At 39.7% G+C, this 15,352-nt stretch overlaps 1 protein-coding gene and 1 pseudogene across 1 annotated transcript in view; both read right to left on the minus strand.

The window, feature by feature from the left end:
- ARMH3 (armadillo like helical domain containing 3) overlaps positions 1-15,352 on the minus strand; it is a 177,392-nt gene that overhangs the window by 95,813 nt on the left and 66,227 nt on the right. Inside the window, exons 21-22 of the mRNA XM_040486247.1 lie at positions 11,401-11,483; positions 10,098-10,224 (exon numbers count right to left, since the gene is read on the minus strand). Of these exons, the coding sequence (XP_040342181.1) occupies positions 10,098-10,224; positions 11,401-11,483 (210 nt within the window). The remainder of the gene's footprint in view (positions 1-10,097; positions 10,225-11,400; positions 11,484-15,352) is intronic.
- Positions 11,967-13,203, minus strand: LOC121036624 (10 kDa heat shock protein, mitochondrial-like; annotated as a pseudogene).

Genomic DNA, 15,352 nt, shown 5'->3' on the forward strand with positions numbered 1-15,352 from the left:
TTAAACACAAAATTATTTCAAAATGCCCTAAAAGCCTCAAGCTAAGGTAATCATTTATGTTGTAAATTATGGTTCACAAAAATAACATATTACACAGCCATTTTAAAAAGAGACGTTAAGTAATAGTAAAAACTGGAAACAACCATAATTTCCATGAAAAGAATAAATAAACTAAACCCACACTATACAAAAAAAAAGAGAAAGACTTAAGAGAATTACAAAAGAAGGAAAATATTTTATGACATATAGTTTTAAAAAACATAAAATAGAAGGACAACATGATTACTACTATGTAAAACTATGCATACATGTAGGCTAATATGTAACTATGAAAACAATGGTAGTAGTAGAAAAAAGAGATTGTAAAAGTTTTTAGTTTTTCCATCTTGCTTTTTCTTAAGTATTTGTAATAATCTTTTTTAATAAAAAAAAAAGTTCAAAATATGGTATCATTCATTCACGGTTCAGAGCAGCTCCTGTGGAGGGCCTTCATATTCAGTGGACTTCACTGTAGAAAATTATCATAGGAATATTAAGTGTGTGCTTTTATCAAAAATGTTTCAGTGAGCCTTCCTCTTCTAGCATGACAGGAGAACAAGACATAATCTACCCTCCTACCTTAAATAACAAAACAGTAGATGAAATATATGAAACAACAATCACCAGACACTGGACAACAGACATACAGAACTGTGATCCCTGAAGAAAAAAAAAAAAACAACAAGGTGAGCCCCACTATTACCCCAGCTTCCTGCATGGAGAAGTTTTCTAGCCTGTGGGGCAGGGAGGAGGAACCTAAACAGAATCCATAAGTCATGCCAAGCTGAGGACATAGAGATCAACATTTGGAGAGGCCAAGACACCTAGAATTTGTGGGTGAGAGTACTATAGAAGAGGGAGTTTGACAGAGAGCTCTGGAGGTCTACAGAAGGGTCCTCTTACACCTTTAACTGAATATTGATCCACATACATGGAAGAGGAAAATACTCAAGGCTGGGCACAAAGAACCAGTGGAAAGAAAAAGAAATTGTAAAGCTCATGGAGGGTACCACAAATAAAATAATTTGTCTTACCACCACTCATACATGGGTTGTCAGACAGAATCTGCAGATGAGTACTGCATTAGTAATGGAGCCAAATTAGTCCATAAGAAAGATTGCTCTCAACCGCCCCTGACAACCCTTAAATGCAAACCTAAAAGGATAAAACTGATTCCACATAACGCAACCCCACTCTAAATTTTTTTTAACGTTTATTCATTTTTGAGAGATGGAGAGAGACAGAGCATGAGTGGGGGAGGGTCAAGAGAAAGAGAGAGACACAGAATCTGAAGCAAGCTCCAGGCTCCAAGATGTCAGCGCAGAGGCCGACGCAGGGCTCAAACCCATGAACCACGAGATCATGACCTGAGCTGAGGTCGCACGCTTAACTGACTGAGCCATTCAGGCGCGCCAAAACAAGCCCATTCTATTTTTTTTTTTTTAATTTTTTTTTTCAACGTTTATTTATTTTTGGGACAGAGAGAGACAGAGCATGAACAGGGGAGGGGCAGAGAGAGAGGGAGACACAGAATCGGAAACAGGCTCCAGGCTCTGAGCCATCAGCCCAGAGCCTGACGCGGGGCTCGAACTCACGAACCGCGAGATCGTGACCTGGCTGAAGTCGGACGCTTAACCGACTGCGCCACCCAGGCGCCCCTAAACAAGCCCATTCTAAAACAAAGGTTAACATTATATAAAAATATGTCACAAAATCTAGCACTCATAACATTAAAATCACAATGTTCAAAATCCAATTTTAAAATGACCGGGCATTCAAAGAAACAGAAAAACATAAACCATAAAGAGAAAAATCAGTTAATAGAAATAGATCTAAACATGAAGAAAAATAGCAGAATTAGCAGAAAAGGACATTAAAACAACTATTGTAAATATGCTCCATATTCTCAGGAAAATTGAGGAAAATACAAATACAATGAGGAAAGTAATGGACATATTAAAAAGAAGTCCAAACAGAACTTTTAAGGAAGAAATAAACCTTATGGAATGCAAACTACACTGGAAAAAATGAACTAAGATTACTGAGATTAATGGCATATTTAAAAAATACAGAAGAGGCATCTAAATTGGGAAGGAAGAAGTAAAGCTATCACTATTTGCAGAGACATGATACTATATACAGAAACACTAAAGACTCCACCAAAAAACTACTAGAACCAATACATAAGTTCAGTACAGTAGCAAGATACAAAATTAATATACAGAAATATGCTGTTTTCATACACTAATAACTAACAATCAGAAATAGAAATTAAGAAAACAATCTCATTTACAATTGCATCAAAAAGAATAAAATACCTAGGAATAAATTTAACTTAGGAGGTAAAAGACCTGTACTCTAAGAACTCTAAGACACTGATGAAAGAAACTGAAGAGGACACAAATAAATGGAAAGATATACCATGCTCATGGACTGGAAGAATTAAATCTATTAAAATGTCCATACTACCCAAAGCCATCTACAGATTCAATGCAATCCCTATCCAAATACCAACAGCATTTTTCACAGAAACAGAACAAATAATCATAAAATTTGTATGGAACCACTAAAGACCCTGAATAGCCAAAGCAATCTTGAGAAAGAAGAGCAAACCTGGAGGTATACTGCCCCCCAGATTTCAACTTTTACTACAAAGCTACAGTGACCAAAACAGCATGGTACTAGCACAAAACAGAGACACAGATCAATGAAACAGAGTAGAGAACTCAGAAATAAATTGACGTCTATATGGTCAATTAATCTACGACAATGGAGGCAAAATATACAATGGAGAAGAGACAGTCTCTTTAATAAACGGTGTTGGGAAAACTGGATAGCTAAATGCAAGAAAGAAGAAAGAAAGAGAAAGAACGAAAGAACGAAAGAAAGAACGAAAGAAAGAAAGGAAGAACGAACGAAAGAAAGAAAGAAAGAAACTGGACCATTTCCTTACACCATACACAATAAACTCAAAATGGATTCAAGACCAAAATGGAACACCCAAAACCATAAAACTCCTAAAAGAAAATATAGGCAGTATTGATTGGAAGAACAAATATTGCTAAAATGTTGATACTACCCAAAGCAAGATACATATTCAATGAAATCCCTATCAAAATAACACCAGCATTCTTCACAGAGCTAGAACAATCCTAAAATTTGTATGGAACCAGAAAAGACGCCAAATAGCCAAAGCAGTCCTGAAAAAGAAAACACAATCTGGAAGCATCACAATTCCAGACTTCAAGCTGTACTACAAAGCTGTAATCATCAAGACAGTACGGTACTGGCACAAAAACAGATAGATAGATCAATAGAACAGAATAGGGAACCAAGAAATGGACCTACAAACGTATGGCCAACTAATCTTTGACAAAGCAGGAAAGAATATCCAATGGAAAAAAGACAATCTCTTCACCAAAAGGTATTGGGAAAACTGGACAAGCAGAAAAATGAACCTGGACCACTTTCTTACATCATACACAAAAATAAACTCAAAATGGATGAAAGACCTAAACGTAAGAAAGGAAGCCATCAAAATCCTAGAGGAGAAAAAAGGCAAAAACTTCTTTGACCTCAGCTGCAGCAATTTCTTACTTGACATGTTTCCAAAAGCAAGGGAAATAAAAGCAAAAATGAACTATTGGGACCTCATCAAGATAAAAAGCTTCTGCACAGCAAAGGAAACAGTCAACAAAACTAAAAGGCAACCGACAGAAAGGAAGAAGATATTTGCAAATGACATATCTGATAAAGGGTTAGTATCAAAATATAAAGAACTTACCAAACTCAACACCTGAAAAATGAATAATCCAGTGAAGAAATGGGCAGAAGATATGAATAGATATTCTTCCAAAGAAGACATCCAAATGGCTAACAGACACATGAAAAGATGCTCAACACCGCTCATCATCAGGGAAATATACATCAAAACTACATTGAGATACCACCTCACACCAGTCAGAGTGGCTAAAATTAACAACTCAGGAACAACAGATATTGGCAAGGATATGAAGAAAGGGAAACCCTCTTGCATTGCTGGTGGGAATGCAAATGGTACAGCCACTCTGGAAAACAGTGTGGAGGTTCCTCAAAAAATTAAAGATTGAATTACCCTATGACCCAGCAATAGCACTAATAGGAATTTATCTAAAGGATACAGGAGTGCTAATTCAAAGGGGCACATATACCCCAAGGTTTACAGCAGCACTATCAACAATAGTCAAATTATGGAAAGAGACCAAGCGTCCAGCAACTGGTAAATGAATAAGGAGATGTGATACACAAACACACACACACACACACACACACACACACACAGGAATACTACTTGGCAATGAAAAAGAATGAAATCTTGCCATTTGCAATGTGGATGGAACTGGAGGGTATTATGCTAAGTGAAATAATTCAGCCAGAGAAATACAGGTATCATATGTTTTCCCTCATATGCAGAAGTTGAGAAACTTTAACAAAGACCATGGGGGAAGGGAAAGAAAAAAATATATATAGTTACAAACAGAGAGGGATGCAAACCATAGGAGACTTTTAAATACAGAGAACAAACTGAGGGTGGAAGGGAGTGGGGGGGGTGGGGGGCAGGGCAAATGGGTGATGGGCATTGAGGAGGGCACTTGTTGGGATGAGCACTGGGTGTTTCATGCAAGTGATGAATCATGAGAATGTACTCCTGAAGGCAAGAGCACATTGTATCTCCCTCTCTCTCTACCCCTTCCCCACTTGCACTCTTTCCCTCTCTCAAAAATAAAAAAACATTAAAAAAAATTTTTTTAAAGAACTCTAAATAATTTATGGAGATACTCTCTCCCCTCAAGGAGGTGGAGCTTAACCTCCCCACAGCTAATACCAACTGTAGTGCTAACTGCATTTACTGACTTGCTTCCAAAAAAAAGAGTACAGAAAGGGAGGAAAAACCACAACTATGCACCAGAGAAACTTTGCAAACACTACCCTAACCAAGTGATAAAGGTTAATATCACCAGTGATAAGTCATGTTGATAATATACACCCAAATATAATGAAAAGACCACTCTGACTTTGTGGCATTCTTCCTCAAAACCTAGAACCCCAGTCCAACCCTGAGTAAATCATGAGACAAACCTAAACTGAGGAAGATTCTCCTCAAAACTGTCAAGGTCATGAAAAACAAGGAAACACCAAGAAACTATCAGACAAGAAGAGACTAAAGAGACATTAGGACTAAATGTAACATGGATGGAATCCTGGAATGCAAAAGGGACATTAGAGGAAAAATTAGAATCCAAATAAAGTCTAGGGTTTAGTGTATGTGTGTGTGTGTGTGTGTGTGTGTGTGTGTGTGTGTGTGTGTGTGTTAAGAAAACACATATCATAAAACTTACCATCTTAACCATTTTTAAATGTATTGTTCAATAGTGTTAAGTATACTTACATTGTTACAAAACAGGTCTCCAGAACCTTTTTATCTTGAAGAACTGAAGCTCTATACCTATTAAACAACTCCTTTTGCACCCTCCCCCATCCCTTGGTAACCACCATTCTTTTTTTTTTTTTTTTTCAAGTTTACTGATTTATTTTGAAACACAGAGAAAGAACGTGGGAGGAAGAAGGGTAGAGAGAGGGAGAGAGAGAGAATTTCAAGCAGGCTCTGGGCTGTCAGCACAGAGCCCAATGTGGGGCTTGAACCCACGAATCGTGAGATCATGACCTGAGCCTAGATCCAGAGTCAGATGCTCAACCGACTGAGCCACCCAGGTGCCCCTCTACTTTCTGTATCTATGAATTTGACTACCTTAGATATCTCACATAAGTGGGAGCATACAGTATTGTCCTTTTGTGACTGGCTGGTTTCACTTAGCATGATGTTCTCAATGCTCATCCACACTGTAGAATGTAACAGATTTCTTTCCTTTTTAAGGGTGCACAGTATTCCATTAAATGTATATGCCACATTTTATTTATCCATTCATCCATTAATGGATGTCTGGGTTGCTTTTATCTCCTGGCTATGGTGACTAGTGCTGCTATGAACATGGGTATGCAATGTTTTTTTAAATGGACAAGGGGCGCCTGGGTGGCGCAGTCGGTTAAGCGTCCGACTTCAGCCAGGTCACGATCTCGCGCTCCGCGAGTTTGAGCCCCGCGTCGGGCTCTGGGCTGATGGCTCAGAGCCTGGAGCCTGTTTCCGATTCTGTGTCTCCCTCTCTCTCTGCCCCTCCCCTGTTCACGCTCTGTCTCTCTCTGTCCCAAAAATAAATAAATGTTGAAAAAAAAAAATTTTTAAAAATAAAAAAATAAAAAAAAAATAAATGGACAAAAGATCTTCAAAACTAAAGAATATGGCAAAAAGAAACAGGAAAGATGATCAACCTCATTATTCATTAGGGAAATGCAAATTAAAACCATAAAGAGATATTGCCACACACCTGTAAGAAGCCAAAAACAACCAACCAAACAGACAAACCAGTACTGATTAGGATATGGAACGACTGTAACTCTTGCATATTGCTGAGGGGAATGTAAAATAGGTCATCTCTTTGGAAAACAGTTTGGTGTTTTCTTTATAAGAAACATATACTTGGGGCCTGGGTGGCTCAGTTGGTGGAGCGTCCAACTTCAGCTCAGGTCATGATCTCACTGCTCGTGAGCGAGCCCTGCGTTGGGCTCTGTGCTGACAGCTCAGAGTCTGGAGCCTGCTTCGGATTCTGTGTCTCCCTCTCTATGCCCCTCCCCTGCTTGCACTCTGTCTCTCTCTCAAAAACAAATAAACATTAAAAAATTAAAAAAAAAAAAAGTCAGGATGCCCAACCAACTGGGTTAAGCACCCCATTTAAAAAAAAAAAGAAACATATACTTAACCATGATAGCCAAAAATCCATTCAGAGGTATGTCACCAAGTGAAATAAAAGCTTGTGTTCATATAAAACCCTGTACAATAATGTTTACAGGAGCTTTATTCATAATCGCTAAAATCTGGAACCTCTCAATGTCCTTCAACCTAGAAATGGATAAATCAAGCTGGCATAGTCTTACAATGGGATTTATTCTATGATAAAAAGGAATAAACTACTTATATATGCATCAACATAGATGAATTTTTTTTTTAATTCTTTTTTTTCAACGTTTATTTATTTTTGGGAGAGAGAGAGACAGAGCGTGAACGGGGGAGGGGCAGAGAGAGAGGGAGACACAGAATCGGAAACAGGCTCCAGGCTCTGAGCCATCAGCCCAGAGCCCGACGCGGGGCTCGAACTCACGGACCGCGAGATCGTGACCTGGCTGAAGTCGGACGCCAACCGACTGCGCCACCCAGGCGCCCCAACATAGATGAATTTCAAATGAATTACTGTGTAAAAGAAGCCAGACCCAAAAGACTATATGACCTCATCTTTGGGGTTTTTTTGAAAGAGCAAAACTATGAAAAAAAAAACAAAAAACCCCACAAAACTCTGGGGTCAGGGAACAGGTTAGTGGCTACTACAGGTTTAGGATGAGTGAAGGAGCTGACCTCACAAGAGCACAAGAGAACTTTCTGGGATGATGACACTCTTTCACTTCTTCATTTTTTTGTGATAATTATACTTCCACACAGTTGTCAAAACTCAGAACTATACATTAAAAAGGGTGCATTTTACTATATATGGAAGTATACCTTTAAAAACCTGACTTAAAAAACTAAATGTTTTTTCATCATACTTTACATAAAATGGAAAGCACTGAAACATGCTCTGTTGTATTTCATTTAGTGAAATTTCTCATCTTCCTATTTGCGCTCACCTGGTTAACATTTTAATTCCCTTGTCAGATGTGAGCATGCCCAGATATCTCCTATTATCTTGTTGCTGTAGCTACAATGGCTTACCTCATTTGACTGTGCACATGGCCCAGCTGAGTAGGTATGTCAGGCTTCTATATAATATCTCCCCCACTCCAACTCTCCTTCCTTTCCTCACTGAAAGACATCTTTATTCATCTATTAATGGTTGCTAAGACCTCTGGGGTAGCTTTTCACCCTCAGAAAATTCCAAATTCTTGAAAACAAGGATATAGATAAAGCTGGGCAGACGCAAACCCCACAAGGAACACTGAGCACATTTGACAATAGGAAGTCTGCTAGAGGGTTCTCATAGAACACTTAACAGCTCCTAAAAAAAAAAAAAAGACCATGTATCTTGATGTGACAACTGGAACTTGCTATCCTCAGGGGAACTGACCTGATGCTAAAGCTGTTATTCTGAGAATAAGAGAGGAGAAACAGAAAACACCTGGTCCTTGCAAACACTGAGCAATGGATCACACCTTTCTGGAGTTGTCATTCCTTAGAATTCTTGCCAGGTGAAATAATCTTCCTATTGTTTAAGGTAGTTTAAGTCAGTTTTTGATACTTGCAGTTGAAAACATCCTACTGATACAAGGCCTTACTTCCACTGCCAAAGACATCACAGCAAAGCTATACACACCTCTCAAAAGTTTTCCTCCACTGCTCTAAAAAATAAAATATATTACAAAAAATTTTGCTCCTCCTGGGCAATCCTTCTTTTCTACTGTTTGCTTCTACTCTTTCTCCTAGTACTTGTTCCAAATCCCCTCTAGTTTTCTCAAGATATGAGAGTTTTCACAAATAGTCTCAACAAAAGGGATAAAGCAAACCAATCTGTAGTGACAGGAAGCAGATCGGTGGTTGCGCGGAGACAGAAAGCAAGGGATAAGGGTGGTAAGAGGTGGCAGGAGGGACATACAGGGATATAGGGAAACTTTTGGTAAATGACAGATATGTTCATTATCTTGTTTTTTCCTTTTTTTTTTTTAATGTTTATTTATTTTTTGAGAGAGAGACAGACATAGAGTGCAAGAGGGGAAGGGGCAGAGAAAAAGGGAGACACAGAATATAAAGCAGGCTCCAGGCTCTGAGCTGTCAGCACAGGGCCTGATGCAGGGCTCAAATTCATGAACCGCAAGATCATGACCTGAGCCAAAGTTGGACGTTTAACTGCCTGAGCCATCCAGGTGCCCCAGATATGTTCATTATCTTGATTGTAGTGATAGCTTCAAGTACATATATGTATGTCAAAACTCATCAAATATTGTATACTTTCAACACGTGCAGTTTATTATATATCAATTCTACCTTAATAAAGCTAGTAAATTAGGTTTTTGAGTTTTTTTTTTTAATTTGTTTTTTTTTTAACATTTATTTATTTTTGAGACAGAGAGAGACAGAGCATGAACGGGGGAGGGGCAGAGAGAGAGAGGGAGACACAGAATCGGAAGCAGGCTCCAGGCTCTGAGCCATCAGCCCAGAGCCTGATGCGGGGCTCGAACTCACGGACCGCGAGATCGTGACCTGGCTGAAGTCGGACGCTTAACCGACTGCGCCACCCAGGCGCCCCTGAGTTTTTTTTTAAATAGCTTTAGTGAAGGGCTTTCTGCTTCTGTGCAATCTATAGAAATCTTTCCTAACCTTTCCAACTCCAGGTAGGTCTGACTAGACTCTTCACTCAAATTGACAGGGATACAAGTCCTCTTTCAGAAATAAGTTATATTTACTATGGCCACAGAGTAAATTTTCATTGAGCCAATCACCAAAAGGTTTGCAATAGCGATTTTTATCTAATGCCCACTTCCTCTTGTATGTTATGCTAAAAATACATAGGTACATTAAAACTCTTTAAAATCCTGTACCTTCTCAAATCACACAATGTTCCTTTGGGATTCAAGCTCTTCTATTTATGCTGTCAATTTCCACCCACTCTTTCACTCCCATCTCACTAACAGTCACTAAATCCACAGGCCTCCCTATTCTCTCTCCCTCTCTCTCTCTCTCATAAACATAAGGGCTACAGGGCTGCTAACCAGCTTTCTACTGCAATCAGCTTTGAGTGCCTAAAAGCAAAGAACTGCACATACAACTTCCTATTTACTGAGAAGAGAAGACTTCTGTATTTCTATGCCAAGCAGGGCACCAAGCAACCAGAAGAAAATCTTTGATAGTTTTTTTTCCTCTTACATGCCAAAAACCACAGCTGACAGAGAGAGGAGAACAAAAAGAAAAGACAGCTTACCCATAGAGTAGAGGTTGTCAAAGCTCTGGTGCATGCGGATAATCTCGTAGTAGAGTTCATCATAGCTGCTTGGAGTGGGCAGGAATGTGTCACCGTATGTGATAAACATATTAAACAGGTTCACAATCTAAAAAAGAAGCAAAAGCCCATACACAGGCATCAAGCTATGAAGACCAGAATGGTATTATCAGTAATATGCTGTAGTCAGTTCTTACTGGCTCGTAAGAACAAGAACTGACTGTTACATTTTCAGAAATTTTGTGAGCTGGTTGTTTAACAAAGCCATTATTAAAAATTAACATATAAACTTAAATTTCAATAAATTATATTAAAATGAAGGTAATACTCAAACTCACAACTTCCTAATTACTTTCTATCTTTTAGTATTATGTTCTTGAGATTCATTTACAACTCTTATACCTGTGTGGTAGGACTATCATAGAATGGTGTATCATTGATCATCTCCCCAACTCTGCATTCAACGATGTCACATAGTTAGCTTGAAATTGGCCATGGTGAGAGTAGTTTTACCACAGAAATCCACAAATGCTACAAAAATCAGGGCTTCCTCCCCACCCACGTGTTAAACATTTATGAACACCCTGGATAATATCCTAAAAAGATAGTCAAAAGGCACAATGCCCTCCTTCTACCCCAAATAACTAGTCTGATAAACAGGAATATGTAATGTTCCTCTGAAACCAAGTACAGCCATGATGGAACCACTCATCTGGCTGGGACACCTCTCCAGGCTTTGCTCTGTACCAACACAGAGACTACAGCAGTCTAGTAGTCTCTCACCTGGGACCAAGGTTCACAGAGACTGACCCATACCTGCCCCTGCCAGACAATATACTCTCATGAAAAAGAGTCTCAAGTTTTCCAAAGACATAGGTGAAAGTGGGAAGAGTGGGGAGCACCAGTCTAGAAAGTCTAACCCAAAAGGAAAATAAAGGCCTGGCTCCGCCAGTGGCTCAGTCCCCATAATACCAGCTCCTATTTCAAACTGGCCCATCTCAATTTTAGGATGTGGCTTCAGAAAAAAGGAAAAAAAATTTTTTTTAATTTAAGTACAGTTGACACACATTACATTAGTTTCAGGTGTATAATACAGGGATTCAACAAGTCTATATGTTGTGCTGTGCTCACTGCAAGTGTAGTGACCACCTGTCACCATGTAACACTATTACAACACCAACGACTATATTCCCTATACTGTACCTTTTATCTCCATGACTTAATCTTTCCATAACTAGAAGCCCGTATCTCCCATTCCCCTTAAGAAATATTTTTTGTTACTCACCATAAGGGCTAATGTAAAAATGTTGTGTTTGGCCAAAAGTACGGTCTCATTTGACATAAGGAACTTCAGCAAATTTATCAAGGCTTAAAAAAAAAAAAAAATCAACAAGCTATTCAAAGAATAATCAATAAAGTTAAATGAAAGCAATGAAAATACACTTAATTCTAAGAAATCCAAATAGGTCTAGAATGAGTAAGTCACAGCTACCAAGAACTTTTTAAAAACAGGTAAGGTAGGGGTGCTTGGGTGGCTCAGTTGGTTAAGCATCTGAATCTCGGTTTCTGTTCAGGTCATGATCTCATGATTCATGAAATCAAACCCCATGTCAGGCTCTATGCTGACAGCACAGAGCCTGCTTTTGATTTTCTCTCTCCTCTCTCTGCCTCTCACCTGCTCATACACACATACTCTCTCAAAATAAATAAATAAACTTTAATGAAATAAATAAAAGCAGGTAAGGGAGATATATTTGAAGCAAGCACTGATCTTCCCAAGCACATATCTGCTTATCTGCCCATAGAAGGTTTCTAAAAATCTACTTCTTTGTGCCACTTTTTTTTTTTTTTGGATACCATTAATTTATTATAAAACAGAAACATGAAAATTATTTACATGATGAAATATTTAACAACTTTAATGGCAGCTTCACTTGATGCCATTTCAAAAATGATTTTTTTTCAGTCTAAATACTTTCCAAGAACGTTACCATCTCTAAATAAGAAATAATCCTTGTCATCTAGAACTACTTTAGTGCCTCCACATTCTGAAAGAACTTAGTCTCCAACTTCCTAGTTGGATCTCTAACTAGTTGAATCTCTCCAGCCTTCCCTTTAGAGCCGGATCTAACAGCTACCACTGTTGCTTGTAATACTTCTCCTGGAGATTGTTCTGGAAGTATAATGCTTCCATTGGTTACAGCTTTGGTTGCCCTCCTTTCAACTAAAACTCAAAGGGAAGGAAACTTTCTAAAGGCCTGTCCTGCTGTGACTCCGGGCACCGCAGTGCGTACTCTGCTCTGGAGCTGCCACGTCTCAAGGAGACCCACAGTTCCACCTCTTCGTGCAACTTCTTAAATAGCAAGTAAGCTTGCAAATCTGACTATAAAAAGGACATCTTAGTATTCCAGATTTACTTACCACATTTGCTCAATTTATAGATTAAAATGAAGATCCCCCTCTCACCCTACGTGGCTAGCATGTCACGTCACTAAGTTTTAGTTATACATTTGTTTCAAACACCATGGTTAAGAGGGACATCTTTCAATTCTAACTGGTTACCAGAAATGCCAACGATATTGGACTTCAGCTCTAGACAGGAAAACAGCTCGTGAAGAGAAAAAAAAAAAAGCCCTTAACTATTCAAACAAAAGTACAACTTGCTCTGTCCTCTCTCAACCATGACAACATTTACCTAAAAGGTCCCCTTTCTGTCTGGTAATTCTTAATGAGGATTAAAACCCAAACAACCTCAGCTAAAAGACTGACTGTTAAGTCTCTAGCTTAACATGTAGCTATAAAGACATTTTTGCAAATAAATATTAAGCATAAATCACCAGTCGCCTTGTACTTTTTCACCCGTAATCATGAAATAAATCCTACTTCTGTGCCCATCATGACTACTGTCCCTGTACCTACCTCCCCTACTTGATGGGAAACCTTACAGAAGGAGCTCAGCAGCTGCAAGCAATCGGCGGTCCTTCTGTCTTCTCCCCCTCAAGCCTCTCTACTCCCACAGATATAAAAAAAGGCTTGACCTCTCCTTTTCTAAGACCATACCTGCTTCTTTGCCAGCAAAGAAGTCCATTCTCCCATGCTGTCTGAGCTTTGTGTGAAGTTTACTACCCCTCGAGAAAAGATGTTAGCTTTGATTTGAAACAGCAGGCAATGATGAGTAGGAGTAAGACTCTCCAGACACTTGCCACCTGCCACACAACACCCCTTACTCTCAACCTCTGAAATCACAGGTACAGTAAAGAAACAGCAGGCAAGGAAAAGTACAAGAGCCTGTCTACGTTCTGTTTTTAAAGCCTGAATCTTCCCCTCAAATAGCAAAAAAGCCTTGCTAGAGATGAAGGTGATAGGCATCCTCATTTATGAACTCTTCACCCTTACACTGACTCCAGTTCTCGGAGATTTCATAATGGAAAGGCAAATGACAGGCAGGTGGCCCTTTTGATGTTGTCTGTTAACAAGCAATCTGTTGGACTAGACCCAAAAAAAGCTCCATAGGAGCCCATTCTAGATCACACAACCTGCTTAACTCCTACCAGGAGCTCAGAGAATGAAGGGGTCTAGCTGAAATCCACATAAAAATGACTAACCTAGCCCAAACATCTATCTTCAATGAAGATCATCTTGCTGAGTTATTTAAGGATTGCCCACACCACTCCCTACCCCCAGAGCTCGGACAAGCCCTGTTAATGGATAAATAACCTGACAATCAGACTCTATAAATTCACAAGAGACAAGAGAAAAAGATGGGTAGAGCACCTGGCACTCTACAAAACATAATGGTTGGAGAGAGACAAAGCAGCTTTTGCACACATCCAATCAACGAGGACTTTTGTCCCCAACACACACAGCAAAAAGATGCAGCCTCAGCAGTGGTTATGTGGTAATTAAGGGGCAGAAAACCTGGAGAAAAGGAAGTGGGAACAATGATTTATTGCTTCTCTGCTGGACTACAGCTAGTCTTGATCTCTGGGATTCAGAGCCAGGGATGACAAAGTGATAAATACAAGGGGAGGAAGAGAGCAATTCTGCCACAGACCAAGAGGCACCCTGTGTTCCAACTACCACAGACATCAGTGGAGCCAAACAGCACTGAGAAGGAGAATCCAGCACTGCGATACTGTCAGCACCAGGGAGAACCCGCATTCTACCCCTGATAATTCAAGCAGACCCCGACCTGCCCCCACATCCCAAAAAGGCCAGGGTCTTCTCACCTGGAGGTAGTCATTCTCTAGAGGAAATTTAATAGGCAGAGAAAATGAACAAAGCAACCTTAAAATTGGCTCCCACAAACCTCTGACATCAGGGACCACAATTCCTCAAGAGGGGATGCCCCAACCTCCCGTGGAATAGTGCTTTCTTTCTCCTTCATCATCGCCCTGACTTTGCACTCACTCTGTCAACTGTGTGGTGTCCCCTACAACACACACATAGTGTGCTATCCTCTGACCTGATGTGGTGGGAGTTCTAAGTCTGTGAGGTTTCTTTTTTTTTTTTTTTTTTATGTTTTTATTTCTTTTTGAGACAGAGAGAGATAGAGCATGAGCAGGGGAGGGGCAGAGAGAAAGGGAGACACAGAATCTGAAGCAGGCTCCAGACTCCCAAGCTGTCAGCCCAGAGCCTGACGCGGGGCTCGAACTCACAGACTGTGAGATCATGACCTGAGCTGAAGTCAGACGCTTAACCGACTGAGCTGCCCAGGCGCCCCTGTGAGCTTTCAATATAGTTGATTTTTGGAACTAGAAAGGACCCTGGAGATCATGAATCCAGTTCCCTTGTTTTTGGATAAGAAAACACTTCCTCCCCTCCCCACCCACCCACCCCAAGGAGCTGGTGACTAAGCTGGGACTAAAACCTGGTCTGCGGTTTAGTGTTCTTTCTGCCATTCCATTAAAATTAAATAAAGCTGGATTAAATAAACTCCAAATGGAGTTTTATGTTAAAGGAAAAGACACTTACCTATAAATGGTGTGCTTAGATTTGCTGACTACACTGTTCCCAACACTTCTCTAGACTCTAGTTTATAACTTTCTCTACCTACTCGCTATTCCAGGTTATTTTCACATTTTTGGTCCACTTTTTCTCTTGGTCCTGAGGTACTTATTAGTACAGGTGTTTAATACCTCATTATTACCTCTCTACTGTCCATTTGCAACACTAAGACTCCGAAGCAGCTTCTCTCAGCATCAAACGCCTTAGCAGGACCTCTGTATCTGCTCTCA

This window comes from Herpailurus yagouaroundi, unplaced genomic scaffold (genome assembly GCF_014898765.1).
Source record: "Herpailurus yagouaroundi ecotype Mexico unplaced genomic scaffold, PumYag 163, whole genome shotgun sequence".
Taxonomy (NCBI): domain Eukaryota; kingdom Metazoa; phylum Chordata; class Mammalia; order Carnivora; family Felidae; genus Herpailurus; species Herpailurus yagouaroundi.